Source organism: Rhinolophus ferrumequinum, chromosome 8, assembly GCF_004115265.2.
Source record: "Rhinolophus ferrumequinum isolate MPI-CBG mRhiFer1 chromosome 8, mRhiFer1_v1.p, whole genome shotgun sequence".
Taxonomy (NCBI): domain Eukaryota; kingdom Metazoa; phylum Chordata; class Mammalia; order Chiroptera; family Rhinolophidae; genus Rhinolophus; species Rhinolophus ferrumequinum.
This window is the reverse complement of record NC_046291.1, coordinates 201,406-221,338: the sequence shown is the minus strand read 5'-3', so window position 1 is coordinate 221,338 and position 19,933 is coordinate 201,406. Positions and strand designations below refer to the sequence as shown.

General features: G+C 44.1%; 1 protein-coding gene across 2 annotated transcripts in view; it reads right to left on the bottom strand.

Annotated features, from left to right (window-relative positions):
- Positions 1-589: 589 nt before the first annotated feature.
- THAP4 (THAP domain containing 4) overlaps positions 590-19,933 on the bottom strand; it is a 48,697-nt gene continuing 29,353 nt past the window's right edge. For both annotated transcript variants that reach the window (XM_033112835.1, XM_033112836.1), the window contains 3 exons: positions 18,688-18,797; positions 17,770-17,873; positions 590-848 (listed from right to left, as the gene is read on the bottom strand). In XM_033112835.1, the coding sequence (XP_032968726.1) occupies positions 729-848; positions 17,770-17,873; positions 18,688-18,797 (334 nt within the window). In that variant the 3' untranslated portion in view covers positions 590-728. The remainder of the gene's footprint in view (positions 849-17,769; positions 17,874-18,687; positions 18,798-19,933) is intronic.

The following is a 19,933-nucleotide window of genomic DNA, read 5'->3' as shown; positions in this document are numbered from 1 at the left end:
GTGGTTTCTGACCCCCAACTGTTAAGAAAACAAAGGCTCTGTTTTCACGTGCATATTGAAGCATTTGGGGGTAAATGACATATGCCTGGCTTTTCCTTAAAAATACTCCAGCAAAAAAGAAGCGGACACAGATGAAACCACTGGGCTAAGAAAAACGCTGGCAGGTGTTAAAGCTGGTGACAGGCAGGAGGGGGTAGCATAGTCTGCAAACTCTCACAGTCAACAAAGGAAGAAAGGAATATTGTATTACCGAGTAATAAAACAAAATTTATACAGTGATGCTAAATTCACTATCCTCTTGCCTTGGGAAGACCCCTGTCCATATGGAAACAGGGTTCTTAGGCTTCCTCAGCTCCTTAAAAGTAAAGAATCAGCACAGCCTTTCTGTCCCATCCTTGTCTTCAGCTTATTACTGACCATACTACGTACGGTTTATAAATATTTCAGATCCTGTTGAAACTGCAGGAAGAAAAAGAGAGAGAGAGTCATGCTCTCTAACTTTTTCAGGGAGAAGACCCTGGAAAACAGTCACCAGCACACACAGACATCTCCAGTCCACACACGCAGTAATATTCAAAACGCTCAGCCATAAAAATAAAGGCCTTTTATTTGGTTTTTCTACGTCATTACAGGAACCCAGGACAACACCCCTGAGCCCACGGGACCTGCTGTGGCCACACCCACACCTGCTGAGAAGCCCAGTGTCACCAGGACACATGGCCGCTGGGTCACGGGGTCACCTTCTTGTACGTGACGTGAAGATGCTGCGTCATGGGCTGGGCAGTGGTTGCCATGGAGACCGTCTGCTCAAGTTTGCCTTCAGAATTCAGCCGGAATTTTCGCGTGATCTGAGCAGAACAAAACAGATACAAAATACCTTAGTTTTATCTTCCAAAGATTCAACAAACACTTGATGTCCTGCCACAGGCCAAGTCCTCCTGCAGAGGCTGCAACATGTCACCTTGGTCGTGAGCGCATGACAGACACTTGGCTCAGAGCTACAGGGTGTGCCAAGGTCCAGTGTCCCGACCCCTGGACCGTGCCTTTCCCTGCCCCACGCTGTCCCCAGAAAACCAACACATGAACACGTGACCTGGTCCTTCCCATCTTAGTGTATTTGAATGAAGCCATCTTTTTTTGTCTACAAATGATACACTTGCCTGGATGAAAGCTGACCTTCCTGTGTGTTCCTTTATTACCTCTCACCTTCACTCCATGGCTTGAACTGATGTCAGACATGTTCTTAGAAGACTCAGCAACCACCAATTCATGGGAACAAATTATGGCACCATTTCCAACAAGAAAAGCTGAAGCATTCCTGGCGACAGATGACTTGAATGGCCACTGTTTCAAGTGTTCCAGGACTTGTTGGGGGCTCAGAAGTGGATGAAATAAACAGGAGTGTTGCTTTGGGCCGCAGCCAAATGCTTTGTAACTGGCCAACCCTCTGGCAGAGAAAAAGCCAGATTTTAAAGAGTCTATTTAAAGGCACCAGAGAACCAACCAGCAAGGCTGCAAGATCCAGGGAACCAGAGAGAAGGAGTGCAGAGGGGAGACCCAACTTGGCCCTAGTACCTGCCAGCTCCGTTCCCTCTGTACCGCTGGAGTGGCTTCGGGCCATGCCACCTGGACTTACACTCACATCACGCACAGGGTGGGTCTAGTGCGGCCTGCCCCTCTGCCTTCAGCTCTGTGTCTTTGTGCCAAAGTCTGTGAACACACCCTGTAGCAGCCATCTTGCTCCAGAATAAGCAATTTGGCAGCACGAAGCAGTGAGCAAGAGGCAGGGAGCTGGCTGGGGGCAGGTCCCACGCACTGAGGTGGCCTCTGCCCAGTCCCAGCAGGGAAGGGGGTGCTGGGAGCAGCAGGGTAGGGCTGCCCACCACCCCAGATGTGCACACACTGAGCTCTGCTCAAGCTGGGTAACTCCCATCCTGCAGTGTGGCCTCCAGCGTGCTGCCTCCCCATCTCAGAGATGACAGCCGGCTGTCACAGGAGCTCGCTCAGAGCCAAAGCCAGCAAGGGCAGTGCCAGGGCTCAGGCCCAAGAGTCACCATCAGGTCCTTTGGGCTTCGCAGCCTCTTGGATGCAATTTCTCATGCTACTTTCCTCTTTGGAAAGGTTTAAATTGAGGCAGACGTACACTGCCTCACTCAGACTCAGCCTCTTCTGGAACCCCCGGCCTTGACGAGGAACCCAGTGAGGTACATCACTGCCAACAACTCCAGTCACTGCGAGGCCGCCACAGGCCGGTCCCCGTGTCAATAAGGCAGGTGGAGCAACTGTTTTTGATGACTGCAAAGTCGGGCTCGCTCAGGCCGCTGGGCCCAGAGGCAGCGCACGGTCGCATTCTGCGCACGCCCCACAGCGGGGAGCCCCACTTCTCAGGTAGAGGCGGCCAGAGCCTCCGAAGCTACAGGAAAACAGTGCATCTTTTTTTGGGGGGTGGGGGGCCACCCAGACTCACTGGGTCAGAGTCTGCATTTAAACCCCTAGAGTCACTGACACATTCAAGGGCAAGGAGAACCCGTGCGAGTGACGTGCCACTGTTCTGCTTCAAGTTGGTGATCACTATACAAACGAAAGGGAATTTCTGATGATTCTTGGCTGGAGGAATGAACAGGGTTTAAAAAAACTGCAGCGGGAGGACAGACAGGAGGCTGTGGCCACAGGGACTGGCAGTGACCTGTTTGACGCTGCGGAGGCAGAAGGGGTAACTGTCTGCGACACTGGGTGTGGAACGGACCCAGAGGACTTTGGTTCTTCAGTTCGTTCCCTGTGCACGACCCCAGGCTGACATCGCCGTTCACTGAAATGGAGATGCTCCTTATTTTAAGAGCTTCCTCATGGTCCCAGGGAGGAAGAGTGCAGTGCAGCGCAGCGTCTGAAGCCGACCGATGTGCCCACTCATTCGCCCCTGGCCCCCAGCTCTGCAGCAGCTGGAGACCCCTGGCAGACCTCCAGAAACCTGCTGCCCAAACCACTCCCAGGCAGGTAGAGTCAGGACCTCTGCAGAGGACCCAGGTGACTCGGTGAATAGCCGGGCGGAACACCCTGCTTTCTCCTCTCTATTCCAAGGACTGGCAAGACCAAGTCACAGGTCTGACATTCCCTCTGCAAGACCAACAAGCAGCCTGGCCGGAGGAGTTAACGCTGCTAGCAGAGGGAGCCAGAGTTGGAGACAGCTCCCACCTCAGGACAGACTTTGCAGGGATGATGTGCTGGGCGTGGGGCCCAGAAGAAACCCCACGGAGCTGGCTCATAGCACACGCTACCCTAAGACACGGTTCCTCACACATACAGACCTCGGCCCAAAACAAAAGGTGCCGTTTCTAGCTCACTGGAAAAGTCCATCTTAACAATGGACAAGTTCCTATTTTGGCCAAGCGCACTCACTTCTCCTAGACTGCACACACCCAAGGGAAACCTTATTGTGAGAGAAGTCTGAGTGAGAACTTCTTGATATTTTAATGTTTTTTCAACATGTTTTTTTTTCTTGTTCTTGTTTTGTTTTGTTCAGTAGGAAAAAAGTAGGAAAGGAAGGGTTCGGAGAAAGGAAGATGGCTTTGCCTTTGCCTTGGGCCTTAAAATGAAGACATTACGAAGCCACAGAGGTCGATGGGCTTCACAGAACAAGCACTGATGCTGAGGCACGAAGAAGGGCGAGTCTGGTGAGCGTAGAGTCTGAATGTGATGCCCTAGACCTTCCAGACTCTGAAGGCCTGTCACCGTCTCTCAGGGACATGTGGCTGGTCACTATAGCGAAGGAAGAAAGCAGGTGCACACCACCTGCTGCTAACACAGGTTATTTTTCTTTTTCTTCCAGGATTCCTGAGATATAAGTGACACGTAATGTGTAGTAGGTTTAAGGAGTACAATGTAATGATTTAATACATGTGTATACGGCGAAATGATTACAATAGGTTATCATATCTACCACCTCCGTTACCATTGTGTGTGCACACGTGTGTGTGTGCCGAGCTCTTTTAAGACCCACTCTCTTATCAACTTTCACATATACAATATTGTTAACTGCAGTCACCATGCTGTACCTTACACCCCAGGACTTACTTCTAACCGGAAGTCTGTACCCTTTGACCAACCATTCACCATTTCCCCAACCCCACCCCCTGGCAAGCAGCATTCTACTCTCTATTTCTATTAGTTTTTTTTTTTTTCTAAATTCCATATATCAGTGAAATCATGCAATATTTGTCTTTCTCTGTGACTTATTTCATTTAGCTCAGTGCCCTCGAGGTCTATTAATGTTGTTGCAAACGGCAGGATTTCATTCTTTTTTTGTGGCTGAGTAATATTCCTGTGTGTGTGTGTGTGTGTGTGTGTGTGTGTGTGTGTCACATCTGCTTTATCCATTCATCAACTTGATGGACAGTAGGGTGTTTCCATGTCTTGGCTCCCAAATACAGGTTCTTGAACTGGGTGAAGGACTGACTTCACTCCCCTGGCAAGTGTCCAGTGAGTGGAATTTGTTTTAAAGCTATGGAGACAGCTCACAACTATAACCAGAAACCCCGTTTTTACTCCTAATGGCTGACAAAAATAGTAGGTTGCTGGAATGGGAGTGAAGCACTAGAAAGCAAACTGGGAAAAAGGACCATTATGAAAAAAGACACATAGACAGAAAGGTGAAAACTTCACCTAATGGTTTAACAGCAAACTGGAGATAGAAAACAGTGTCTTGGAAAACAGGTCAATACAAAATATCCAAATTGAAAATATAAAGAAAACAGATTGAATAAAAATAAACAGAGTCTCAGGGACATGTGGGAAAATATTAAATGGCATAACACATGTTTAATAGGAGTTGCCAAGGGAAAAGAGAATAATAGGTCAGGAAAAATAGCTGAAGGAATAATGGCTAAAAAGCCTCAAATTTGATGAAAAACATCATCTTACAAATGCGGGAATCGCAGGAGACCCAAGGAAGACAAATACAAAGAAAACCATAGCTGGGAACATCACAGGGCTGAAATCCAAAGATAAAACTGAAATTTTGAAAATGAACAGAGAAAAAAGACAAACTATGTAGAGAGGGATGAAGAATTATAGTTGACTTTTCAAGAAAAACAACGAAGGTCAGAAGACAATGGAACAATATAAAGAAATTACTGTAAAAAAAAAATAATGTACCTGTTGTCAAAGAATTCTATATATGGCTAAAAGATCCTTCAAAACAGGGTGGAGGAGGGTTCTGTGAAGATGGCGAAGTGTGCAGCCCCCAATCTGTCCCCCATCCAGACAACTGCACTGGCCTGTCCCCAGCTGTGTGTCAGGCAGACATGTGTATGTTCCCGAAGCAGCTTGCACACAGCTTGCAGGAGCCACAGTGGGCAAAAAGGACCTTTTCTCCAAATACTGGGGTCTGCACTCTGGTACCCGATTGCAGCTTCTGATCACAGAAGAGCAGGAAAGGTGAGCAGCCACTGTTGTGCAGCTCCCAATGGTGTTGCAAGCCCAGCTCAAGGATGCCTCCAGCTCCAGTGACTTACAGGAGATTTAAAGGGCTGGTACTCTTTCACCCCATCTCATTTTCCCCTGCTTTTCACCTTTCAAAAACCAGACATTAAAGACTAGGGCATTCAGAAACAACTGCATACATGGGGGGAAGTAGAAAAGCGACTGCACATGCCCAGGGAGAGGCTCAGGAAAGACCCGTGAAGACCTTAAGTTTACACCTCAGGCAATCCTTGGCACAAAGACAGCTTACAATAATCAAAAAGCAAACCTATGACAAATACCAACAAACCCTGGGGAAGAGGGAGAATCTGATATCCAGAGTTACGACGCTATTTCAAGAACAACAAAAAAAGCACAAGGCAAACAAAGAAACAAGTATGTTAACTGTTTCTTTCATTCTAAAGAAAACAAAAAACAGAAACAGCTACTGAGAAACACCAGATAGTGTACCTTCTAGACAAATACTTTAAAACAACCATCTTAAAGATACTCAAAGAACTAACGAGGTAGAGAATGTCAAGAAAATGATGTGCGAACAAAATAAAAATATCAGTAAAGACAAGAAACCAAAAAGAAATTTTTGAAAAGTATGACAACTAAAATGAAAAATTCACTAAAGGAATTCAAAATCAATTTTGAGCAAGCAGAAATAAGAATCAGCAAACTTAAAGATAGGACAATGGAAATTATTGTGGCTGAGGAACAGAAAGAAAAAAAGATTTAAGAAAAGCAAACAAAGCCTAAAGGACGTGTGAGACACCAATAAGCTAACCAAGATATGTATTGTGGGAGTCCTAGGAGAAGAGGGAGAGAAAGGGTCAGAGAATATCTGAAGTAACCATGGCCTAACACTTTCCAAATTTGATGTAAGACATAAATAAACATGCAAGAAGCTCAATGAAACACCAAGCAGGACGAACTCAGAGACCCATACTGACATACATTATAATCAAATTTGAAAGCTAAAAAGAGACAATCCTGAAAGAAGAGAGAAGCAACTCGTCACATATCAGCAGATTGCTCCTCAGAAACTTTGGAAGCCAGAAGGCAGTAGGCTGATATTTTCAAAGTGCTGAAACAAAAAACTGTCACAAGAATCCTATACTCAGTCTTTCAAAAGTGAGGGAGAATTTAAGACATTCCCAAATAAACAAAAGCTGAAGGAGGTCCTTACCACTAGGCTGGCCCTACAAGAAATGCTAAAGGAAGTCCTACATGTTGAAATGAAAAAAACACACAAGACAGTCTCTTGAAGCTGCCTGGAGAAATAAAGATGTCAGTAAAGGTGAGCACATGGGCAATTAAAAAAGTTAATATTATTGTAACAATAGTTTAAAACTCCGCCTTTTTTTCTACACAACTTAAGAGACTGATGCATTAAAAAGAAAAAAAAAACAACAAAAAAAACACCCCACATTCATTAGTTTAGGTTTTTGGACACACAATATATAAAGATGCAATTGGTGACCTCAATAAATGAAAGAGGTAGGACAGAACTGTAAAGAAGCAGAGTTTTTGGGTATTATTGAAGTTAAGCTGCTATAAATTCAAATTAGTGTTATAACTTTAGGATCTTAAATGTAATCCCCATTGTAGCCACAAAGAAAATAAGAAAAAATGAGAAGGTAAATAAAACATTTCAATATAAAAAAACCAAATAAACACAAAACAAGACAGTAATGCAGAAAATGGACCAAAAAGCCATAAAGCGTATAGTCAACTAATCACACAATTACAAAAGTAAATCCCTCCTTATCAGTAATTATGTTAAAAATAAATGGATTAAACTCTCCAATCAAAAGACAGAGATTAGAAAAATGAATAAAAACACATAGCCCAACTCTATACTATGTAAAGAAACTCACATTAGATTCAAAGACACAAATAGGTTTAAAATGAAAAGATGGAAAAATTATTTCATGCAAATAATAATAATAAAAAGAGAGCAAGTGTGGCTGTACTTATATCAGACAAAAGAGATTTTAATTAAAGTTTACGAGATGAAGACATTATAGATTAATAAAAAGTTCCAAACAGCAAGACACATGAGGCAAAAAGTGACAGAATTAAAGGGAGAAACAGACAGTTCTATTGTAACAGTGGGAGATGTCAATACTTCACTCTCAACAGTGGACAGAACATGCAGACAGAGGATAAGTGAGGAAAGAGAGGACATGAACAACAAAATAAACCAGAGAGATTTAACAGTCATATAGAACACTCAACCCAGCAACAAAACATAATATTCTCTTGCACATACAGGCGGGGATTTAGGATAGACATATGAGGCCACAAATTAAGTCTCAACAGATTTAAAATGACATATATTATGTAAAATTATCTTCCTTGACCACAATGGGAGTCAAAACTTATGGGATTCAGCAAAAGAGGTTCTAATAAATGGAAAATTTATACTTATAAATAAATTCATACTTTTCTTTTTTTTTTAAAGAAGAGATCAAATCAACAACCTAACTTTACAACTTAGGGAACTAGAAAAAGAAGAAAAGAAACCCAAAGCTACAAGAAGGAAGGAAATAATAAAGATGAGAGCAAAGATAAATAAAATAGAGAATAGAAAAATAAATGGCAAAAGTGGATTCTTCAAAAAGATCAATAAAATTGACAAATCATTAGCTAGATGAACTAAGCAAAAAAAAGATAGAGTCAAATTACTAAATTCACAAATGAGAGTGGGGGGCTGGCTGGTTAGCTCATTTGGTTAGAGTGTGGTGCTGACAACACCAAGGTTGACAGTTCAATCCCCTCATGGACCATTGTGAGCTGAATAGTCCTTGAAAAAAAAAAAAAAGGAATGAGAGTGGGAACATTGCTACTGATTCTATAAAGATTATAACATAGTATGTACACCAACAAATTGGATAACCTAGAGGAAATGGACAAATTCCTTGAAACACAAAACCTACCATGACTGAATCACGAACAAATAGAAATTCTGAATAGTTCTATAACTAGTAAGGATATTGAATCAGTAATCAAAAATCTGACAAAGAAAAGCCCGGAACTGGACAGCTTCACTGATGCAATGTTTGGCAACCTAAACATGTAAAGAACTAATAGCTATCTTTCTCAGGTTTTCCAAAAACTCATTTTATGAGTCCAGCACTGCCCTAGTATCAAAGCCAGACAAAGACACTACAAGAAAACAATAAATTTCCCTTATGTACACTAAAGCAAAATTCCTCAAAAAAAAAATACTAGCAAACCAAATTCAGCAAGACAGTGAAAATATTATATACCATAACCAAATGGGATCTATTCCTGGAATGTAAGGATGGCTCAAAATATCAGTAATTATTTTTAAAGTAAATGGATTAAACAATCAATATACCATATCTCATTTATAGAATGAAGGAGAAAACCCACATGCGGTTTTCTCAATTGATGCAGAAAATGCATTTGACAAAATTCAGCACCTTCATGATAAAAATACTCAAAGTAGGAATATAAGGAAACTACCTCATTATAATACAGGCCACGTATGAAAAACCCATAGTGAGTACCACACTCAGTAGTAAAACCTGAAAACTTTTCTTCTAAGCTCAGGAAGAAGGCAAGGATACCCATACACAAGACAGAAACAAAAGGCATCCAAATTGGAAAAAAGAAGTAAAATTATCGCTGCGGATGATATGAACTTATATGTAGAAAATCCTAAGACACCTACCAAAAACAAAAACAAAAAAGTTAGAATAAATGAACTCAGCAAAGTAAAAGGATATAGAGCCAACACACAAAAATCTGTTACATTTCTATACACTAACAATGAACAATACTAAAATGAAATTAAGAAATCAGTTCTATTTACAATAGTATCAAAAAGAATAAAATATTTAGGAATTAACCAAAGAAGTGAAAAACTTGTACAATGAAAACCGCAAAACATTTCAGAAAGAAGTTAAACAAGATATAAATAAATGGAAACACATCCCATGCTCATGGATTGGAAGACTTGACATCAGTAAGACAATAATAATACCCAAAAGATCTACAGAGTTAATGAAGTTTCTATAAAAATACCAATGATGTAGAAATAGAAAAATCCATCCTAAAATTCATATGGAATCTCAAGGAACCTTGGATAGATATAATAACCCTGAAAAATGATGAAAGCTGGAGGACACACACTTCCTGATTTAAAATTTACTACAGAGCAACAGTAATCAAAACACTGTGGTACCATCATAAAGACAGACGTATAGAACAATGAAATAGAGAGCCCAGAAATGAGCCCTCACACATATGGTCACATGATTTCTGACAATGGTGACAAGACCATTCAACGGATCAAGGACAGTCTTTTCAACTAACGGTGTTGGGAAAACTGGATATCCACACGCAAAAGAATTAAGCTGGACCCTTACCTAACAGCATATACAAAACAATAACTCAAAATGGATCAGAAACTTGAATGGAAGAGCTAAAACTATAGAACACTTAGAAGAAAGCAAAGGACAAAAGTTTTATGACACTGGATTTGGCAATGATTTCTTGGAGATGACACCAAAGGCACGGGTAACAAAAGAAAAAATAGACAATTTGGGGGCTTCATGAAAAATGTTTTTTTAAAATTTACATCAAAAGGCTCTATCCTCAGAGTAAAAAAGCAACCCACAGAATGGGCGAAAATATTTGCAAATCATATTTCTGATAAGAGACCGATAATCCAAAATATATAGAGAACTCCTAAAACGAAACAACAAAAAACAACCTGATTCAAAAATGGGCAAAGGACTTCAATAGACATTTCTCCAAAGAAGATACAGGAATGGTCAACAAGCCCATGAAAAGATGTTCAGTATCACTGATCATCAGGGAAATGCAAATCAAACCACAATGAGATGCCACCTCACCTGTCAGGACGGTTACTACCAAAACCCCAGAAAACAGCAAGTGCTGACAGGATGCAGAGGAACCCCGGGCGCTGAGGGCAGGAAGGTGAAAAGGTGCAGCCGCTGTGGGAAACAGTGTGGAGGTGCCTCAAAGATTAAACAGACTGACCATGTGACCCAGCGACCCCACCTCTGGGTGTGATCGAAAGAATAAAGCAGGGTGTTGAAGAGACATCTGCACATCCACGTTTGCAGCAGCATCATTCATAACAACTAAAACGGAGAAGCAGCCCAAGTGTCCAAGGACGAAACGTGGTCCATCCACACAAGGGAGTATTACTCAGCCTTAGAAAGGAAGGAAATTCTGACACCTGCTGCGACACGGACGGACCTTGAGGACATCATGCTCAGTGAAATAAGCCAGGCACAAAAAGACAAATACTATACGATTCCACGTATCTGAGGCATTTAAAGTAGTCAAATCACAGAGACGGATATTACAGTGGGGGGTGCCAAGGGCTCACGGGAAGAGAGAACGGGGAGTGTTTCAGTTTTGCAAGATGAAGTGTTCTGGAGACATATAATGGCTATGGTTGCACAATATGAATATACTTAATCACACTGACGCGTACACTAGAAATAGTTAAGAAGCTAATTTTATGTTACATGTATTCTACCACAATATAAAATATCGGTGGGGGAGGAAAGTTGGGGGTAAAATAAACTCAAGAGAATTGTGGCTGGCAGACCTGCACAAGAAATACTGTCAAGGCAGGTCTCAGGGTGCAGGGGACTGAAATAACTGGAAACTCAGAGTCACAGGAAGGAGGAAGCAACAGAGAAAATACGAGGTCTGACAATTAAGTTCTAGAACTTGCCACCGTGTGCTTACATTGGCAGCACTGTACAAACAGCTCGGGAAGGTCTCATAACCTTGATATATCAGTGTCTCACAGCTGTGCTCGTGTCGACATGTGGCGGTATTTTGCTGAGAGGCGTTCACTATTGTTGTTGCGTGTTTTTGTGTGCTGTCGTGACAATGAGCTTGAATTAGAGCAACGAACAAACATCAAATTTCTTGTTAAACTTGGCAAGAGTAGAAGTGAAATCAGGGACATGTTAGTCCAAGTTTATGGGGATAATGCTATGAAGAAAAAGCAGTGTACAAATGAATTAAACGTTCTGAGGGAGAGAACCCATCACTGATGAAGAGAGGTCAGGACGGCTAGTGAAAAGCAGAACTGACGAAAACGTTGCAAAAATTTGTCAAATTGTGCGTCAAAATCGTCGACTGACTGTGAGAAGTATAGCAGATCAAATAAACATCGATAGAGAAACAGTTAAGAAAATCTTAACTGAAAATCTTGGCATGAGAAAGGTGTGTCCCAAAGGAGCTCTTACATCACGACAATGCACCAGCTCACACAGCACTGTCTGTGAGGGAGTTCTTAGCCAGTAAACAAATAACTGTATTGAAACACCCTCCCTACTCACCTGACCTGGCCCCCAATGACTTCTTTCTTTACCTGAAAACAAAGGAAATACTAAAAGGAAGACATTTGGATGACATTCAGGACATGAAGGGTAATACGACGACAGCTCTGTTGGCCATTCCAGAAAAAGAGTTCCAAAATTGCTTTGAAGGGTGGACTAGGCGCTGGCGTCGGTGCACAGCTTCCCAAGGGGAGGACTTCGAAGGTGACCGCAGTGATGTTCTGCAATGAGGTGCGTAGCACTTTCTAGGATGAGTTCAGAACTTAATTGTCAGAGCTCATAAGTGGACAACTCTAAGACATTATTTTCCCCCTCGTTGTAATTTCTTTGCAAGTCAACTATTTAATGTAAAAGTAAGAAGACTTATAGTGTGAGTGTGTGTGTGTATACCTTTTACATGTAAAAAGTATGATGACAATAGCACACAAAAAAGGGTAAATGGACTTATAAAGCTGTAAGGTTACAACACGTGAAGTGGGGGGGGGGAAGTGTCACCTATAAAGTGAGACCAGGATTATGCAAAATCAGGTGTGAAGTGGGACATGTAATGGTACAATATTGATTATAAATAGTCTGATCCATTGAAGATGCATATAGCCTCAAAGCAGCCATTTAAAAAACGAGATATACAGTTCAGAAGCTAATAGAAGAAAACAGAATGCTAAAAATATTTAATTCACCCAAGAGAACACACTAAAGGAAGAGACGAGGAACAAAAACAAGAAAGAACATATGGAAGATAAGTCCGGATCGTGGACTTAAAAGCACATATACCAATAACATTTATGTTAAATGTACATGGACGAGGCACTCCAATTTAAATAGGGAGTTTTCGACTAACCAAAAATAAACCAATGAAACTCAAGACCACAAGAGATGTACATTAAATATAGAGAGACAAATGTGCTGAATGTATAAAGGTAGGAAAAAGATGTACCACATAAACAATAAGCCTAAGAAAGCAGGTGTGGTCATATTATCATCAAAGTAGCCTCAAGTTACCACATTACAAGCTATAAAGAGGGACGTTTCTTAAATATAATATGTGTATGTCATTATGTGCATGGAAATAAAAGAGCTTCAAGTCATGAAGTTAAAACAGACAGAACCAAAGAAGAGAAACAGCCTCAATCATAGTTGGAGATTTTAACCCCTCTCAATAATTAGACAGAACTACACCACACACCCGACCCAAATCAGTAGTAAAAAATGTGAATGACATTATCAATCGACTTGATGTAACTGGCATTTTCCGTCCACTACACCCATCAATTGTTGTTTCGAGTGCACATGAAATATTCAAAAAGTTAAATCGTGTATTATTGTAGCATAAAATAACTAAGAGAAAACATGTTCTCTGGGCTTTTAGAATTGAATTAGAAATCATTAACAATAGAATACGGAGAAAATCCTCAAATATTTGGAAAATAAATAACACTTCTAAATAAACCCTGTTCAAAGAAAAAATAATTATGGAAATAAAATATTTTCAGCCAGCAGATAATAAAAGCACAATATATTAATTGTGTTAAATGGAAATTTATAGCTTCAAATGGTGTATTACAAAACAAAAAGGAGTTCAATACCAATGATCCAAGTTTCCCTTTAAGAAACCAAAAAAAAGAGAAGAAATTAAACTCAGAATGAGAAACAAAATATGATGTAAAAAGCTTCCAGTTTATGCATTTTAGTAATACATCAATCCAGCAATAGTAAAAAATGGTAAGTCATCACAACCAGGTGGGGCTTGTCTAAAATGTAAGGTTGATGCAAAGAACAAAAAAAAAAGTGTAAGGATGGTGCAACATTTGAAAACCTAATTCATCAGATTACAAGACTAAAGGAGAAAAACTACATAATCTCAATAGTTACAGCTAATGCATGTGTCAGAATTCAACACCTATTTATGATTGTTAAAACTGGCAAACTAAAACCATAAGGAAATATAATTTGATAAAGGGTTATCAATAAAAATTCTGCAGTTAACATCATCATACCCAATAAGGACAGACGGAATGCTTTCCCCCCTAAGACGGAGAACAAGGCACCAGTGTCTATTCCTGTACCGGTAACACCCCATCTTCCATTTTGAGATTTAAACCTCTAGTGGAATTCGATTTAACAGTGTAGTCTACACTTTTCAAAGTCTTTTTTGTTTTGTTTGCTTCTGTCCACTCCTGCCAAACCTTACTGGCTCTGCTTACTATACATTTACTATGCATGCCAGTTTCAATGGTTCTGTGTACTCCAGACTGTAGGCATACTTGGCTCAAGGACTTGAAAGAAGTTCTTACCTCTGCATAAGACCCTCTCCTATCCCGGAAACAAACCAGCTTCTGGGAAGCACCTTCCCCCCCCAGGACTTGCCTGACCAGCTTCCCCTTCCCTTTGTTCTGCCTCTCTCACCAGCACATAAACATAAAACCTTTTGGCCAGGCTTGGCGGAGAGGGAGGGGGCAGGCTTGGGTGGGGGTGGTGGACAGGAGTCTGCCACCCTCCCGGAATGCCAGCATTTTGAATAAACCTGTCCTCCAACCTCGTCTGTCCTCCAAACTTGTCTCTCGAGTTTTGGCTCTCCTGCAGGAGCAGCCGGACCTTTAGCATGGTAACACTCCCACCATTTGTACTGACAATTATTCTGATGGTTCTGATGTAATGATGTTGGATCTGCAGGCAGTTTCTAGGTGTGGGCCGGGATCGTGTCTCGTGAGACCGAAAAATGGAAACACGGACCAAGGGAGAGGCAAAGCAAAGGGTCAGAGCTCCCGAGTGGGAGGGGGTCCCGAAAGGGGGTGTCCAGTGACTGAGGCAGAAGTTCTTACTTTTATACCTTCCCCTGCCTGCTTGGGGAAGGGGCTGGGGCCTTCTAATGGAATTCATCTATCAGGTTTGTGCTGTTTGCCCATCTTGAAGGGATTAACGAAATAAGCCATTCCTATCTACCAGATCTGCTCCTTTGTCCAGCCAAAAGGGATTTGAGATAGTTTATTAACCTCAAGGGTATATTCTCATATCTCTGTCCTGGAGTGAAGGAGACATTCCAGACCTGGAGTTTCAGGATATGGCTGCTTTATTGGTTTATTCCAACACGGACCCCCCTTGTCTACCTAGCAACATGCTAACTTGTCTCAGTTCTGCTCAGGCATAAAGACTGAAAAGGAAGAAGAAATATTGCCTATAATAGCAGATGACATGATTGTCTATGTAGAAATTTTTTTTGTAAAATGTTTTTTTTACATTTTATCAAACCAAAAAAAATTCTGTTAAGCCACAGTAATTAAGACAGTGTGGTTCTGGCACAGGTATACACAAAAGACTGAAGCAGGCCCCGCTGGGACTCCCACTTTTAGAAAATTACCCGGAAACTTATAATTAACACCCTTAGGCTTATTGAGCACAATCTCAATGGTCTAGCATTCTTTCCAGGCTGCTACTCCCATCATTGTTCCTGGGATGCCTGGGTTGCTGACACCTGGAGGAGAATCACATTGCCAGAGGGAAGGCTCCATGCAGAGCCCCCAACCTTGAACCAGCACGAAGCCTCAGGAGGAATGCCCAGATTTCCCCTGAGAATGTTAAGGCAGTTTTAAGGTGTTAACCTGCTGCCTTCTCAAATCACCCGTGCTACTGTGTCGGTCTCTTTGCTGAGCGCGGCGCAGGCAGCACGAGCCCAGGACTCAGTTGCCCTCCTGTTTCAAGACCACTTGGGACAGGAGAGAGAACAGGCAACGGAGCCTCATGGGGGACGGTGCTCAGGACAGCAAAGAGGACAGGCCCTTCCAGCAGCCGCCCAGGGTAGCTGGTCGCCCCTCATTCAATTCCAGGTGCATTCATGACCAAAAGGAAAGGTTTTAGGTCAAACTGTAAAGCTTCAATAAAATAAAAATAGAATATTTATTGACCTATTCTTAGGGAAGACTGCTTAAATAAGACACATTAAAAAACAGAACCCACAAAAAAAGCAACTGGTAAATTGAACCATGTATGAGTGCAAACTTCTGTTTCTCAAAAATAATAAAAAGAAGTGAAAACATACAGACTGGAAAGGGTATTTGCAACATATGTAACTAATGAAGGGCTTATATCCAAACTCTTTAAATAATTCATGTCAGTAAGAAAAGGCACAATAGAAGATGGTCAACAGGCTCGAACAGCACTTCACGAGAGGATGGCCCAAGACCAACAGGACAAGATTGTCAACCTCACTGGTCATTGGAGCAGCTGGCCTGCAAAACTCGATGCTGGAGTCCTCGCCTCAGGACGTGGGCAGCATGAAGCGGGCAGGTTCTTAAGTCGAGGGCCTCTCGGACCCTCAGGATTAAACGGGCCTGGACTTGGTCCGTCTCAGGGCTGGTGTCGAGCACATGCCATGTGGAATGTGGGGGTCTCAAGTGACCAAGCACAGGCAGTTGGGTGACAGAAGGGTCGGGCTTCGGCGGCAGAGGGGCGGCAGCCCACCCCAGCACTGCGGCTCCCCGCTCTGCAGATGTCTTGTCTCCCACTCTCCTCCTGGCCTCCAATGTGAGCTGCTTCATCCCCTCATTCTGCCCACGCCAACACCAACGAGGAGGAAAGGCTAACCCAGGAGGGAAGGTCAGCCTGAGGGGGGAGGCCAACTGCGCTGTGTGCGCAGGCTCCGGTCAGCAGGTCACTGGCAGAGCCAACCTCCCCTCATCCCCGCCCCCACAGGCCTCGCCTCCGCCTATTCTCCCTTCTGCAAAAGGGGCACTTTTTTGGTTTAATTAATAAAACACAACGTTCATTCTCTAGTAAAAATAAGGAAACAAAATCCAAACAAAACTCATACAATCGGCAGCCTCTGGCAAGTATGAGCAAGAAATAGAAAAGACACAGAAAAATACAGGGAACATGGGTGGCAGATAAAATGAAAGCCGTATGTGTTGCTTTTCCCTAAAACTCTGAACATCTCAATGAAACTGGCACTTTTCCTGGGAAACGTCAACTTGCAAATGAAGCAAAGTAGGGGCCCGAGGTGAACAGCCCAGCTGCCATGCAGAGAGGTCCCCGTAATTCCTGCAGGGACCACCCTTTGCAAGGAACGGACACAGCTAAAGAGCTCCCAGCTCACTTTCTGAATAGCTGACGCCCATATGGACAACGACACCTGAAAAAACACTTAACATGTCGTGATCAGGAGCGATCTTTACAAGGCCCACACGACCCATGCTTAGAAATGAATGTAATGCACGGCATCAACAGCTTCCAGTGGAAAAACCAGAATCCTCCCGAAAGAGGCTGCAGAACCCTTTCCTGAGGGTTTCTTAGTACACGAGTAGGATCCTTTGACCCGGCAATGGCTGTCCACCAGTGACGAGCCTACAGCAGGCATCTCACAAGGGTGAGACACAGCAGGACCTACCCCACGGCAGGTCAACACATGTTCACTCTGCTGCTGTCAGCGCTGGGCCCAGATCCGGTGCTCAGATAGTGACAAACATGGCCCGTCGACAGAAACACACAAAAACCAAAAGTCTCCCCATAACCACCAATTAGATTATGACACGGAAACAGCATTCCACCTACATTGCACTTACGTCTTCACCCTACCATGAGCTGTCCAAGACTAAGTGCAATGGAATGCAATTGTTAAGAAAAGCAATTTAAGAGTATCCATCACAATTTAGAATGTACCTATCCTTTGATCCAGCAATTCACCTGGGAAAAATTTATCCAATTGATTTGGATATTTTTGCAAAAGTGGGCAACACAAATGCAAAAGGACATTGATGACAGGAAAACAATGAACCTGAGAGCACCTCACTGTCCACCATCCAGGCACGGGCTGACTGAGTCATGGCGCGGCCCCCACCCGGGCACGTGTGGGAAGCGGGGAAGAAAGACGGGACATGGAGACAGAAAGTGTCCACGATGAAGTGGTATGCCAGGGAATGAAGTGCACATCACGGATCACGGATGGGCTCACCTGCTCCACGTGGGGCTCCTTGGCGAAGGAGATCCTGGCGATGGAGTGAGACGCGATGCACAATTCCTGCCCGTTCACCTCTCCCTCCTCCACCTCCACGATGCCTGCAAGAGAGGGCCGTCAGTCCGCCGCGGCGCCACAGCACTGGGCTGCCCTAGCTCCACACTGTCTGCCATCAGGGCTCCGACAGCTGTGAACTGGGCAGCCGTCGGGGCCCCGAGGCCCTTGCATGTAGTAAGCCTCCCGGCATCAAGAGGGAAAAGACGCGACTCCTCTTATAGCCGGAACAGGTGGTCTCAGGGAGCTGCCCTCCCCAGGGGTGCCCTGACTCCAACATCGCCCGTCAGACCGGCCCCTGGGATCTGAGAAGAGGGAACGGGGCCGCTCTGGCTCCCCCGACGTCCAGCCCACCGACGCCCGGGGCAGCTCTAGTCCAGCCTGGGCTGGTCCTGACCACACCTGCTTCCAGGAAGTGACTCACCTGAGCCAGTGAGCAGGGAAAGGTCAACCAGTGAGTTTTCAGTAATTTCTAATTCATGTACTATTTTAGGATTACCTCCCTGTGGGGGGCAAAGCAGACCTCCAGACAGGTTGGACAGCGAGCATCCCTGGTCTAGCTTTCTCCCCAGAACCCGTCCCCACAGGAAAAGCCCTGTGCGCTGTGGGGAAGGAAGCCACTAGTGTGCTTTATTGAAGGAATTAAGGCGAAAAGAAAACTGGCCAGTTCTCGCAGATGCTCCTACGGCCCCACCCACCTCCTGGGGACTGCCAGACATGGCAGACAGGGACCCGACCCCAACCCGGTCCAAAGGCCTGATGCCTCCCACCCTGAAAGGTACCCACAGGATCACTCTGTGCCCCAACTGCCCCCACAAATGTGCCCGGGAGCAGGGGCCACCCGGTCGGGGGTGAGGGTACCTGTGTTTTGTGCGCTGACGAAGGCCACCTTGTTGGTGTCGGGCTCCAGGCGGATGAAGCCACACTCCCGGTGCATCGGCTTCCGCGTGTCCGGGTGGAAGGCGTTGAACCTGGACCGGGAGCAGGGAGTGAGCGCAGGCGCGGGGCCCCACCCACAACAAGGGACCACTCTTTTCGACACGTGGAAACAGACACCAGACGTACCACGGACACCGTGGGGACTTGGGTACCACGCATGTGAGCTGTGGCCTCCAGATGCATCAGGGCTTCTACTCCAGCCTGGAAGCACCCTCTGGCACCCCACCCTCAGCCAAACCGCTGGGCTCGTTGCCACCTCAAGGACAGCACCTGTTCTTTATAATTCAGGGTACCCTTCCAACAAGGCCCTTTCGGCTGGTGCACCTCACATACTCAGTCCTCAGCTCCAAGACGTAAAATCCCACCCCAACACCTGGCCTGCCCTTTTGGGAGCCATTGTCTTGCCCACGAGTCCAATGGATTCTTCATAACGGTGGGAAACACAGGCCCTTAAGTAACCCGCCTCACGACTGCAAATTCTTGGCTGTGAGGACAGCTGCGCGGAGAGCACTGAGGCTTAAAACACCACCACTTCCCCAGCTCCGGCCTGTCCCTCGGCTGTCCCTATGACAGACACACCTCTAACAGAGCAGCACTGTGCCTACAGCCCACAGAAATGCACATGCCCTCCACTGAAAGCCCTAATGAGACACATCTTGGACCATAACCCACCACACACACAACACTAGCTTTACCAAAACATGTACTGTCTACTCTATTTCATTTTCCTTTTAATGCTAGTCACAAAATTCTCTATTGGGTTGTAACCCAGTTTTAAATGATGGCTTTACGTTGTGTGTTATTTTGAGTTATACAGAATTTCCACCTTTTGGGTTACGAGCAGGATATTACTTTGTCCTCATCCACTCAGTCAAGAATAATACAAAAAGGTATGGGATAATGTTTTTAAAATAAGATCTTCTACATCCTTCTCAAGTTGTCAAGCGTTATACAAATAGCATCAAGTTAATAAGATGCTTAAAATAATGAATTTTGCTTCTTCCCCCCACCCTGCTGCGCCACCCCACCCCGCCCCGTTCAAGCCGTTGCTTCTTAGTCTACTTGTGTAGGACACAGCTCCCACACGCCCACATGGACAACGATACCTGAAAAAACACTTAACATGTCGTGATTGGGAGCGATCTTTATAAGGCCCACATGACTCACG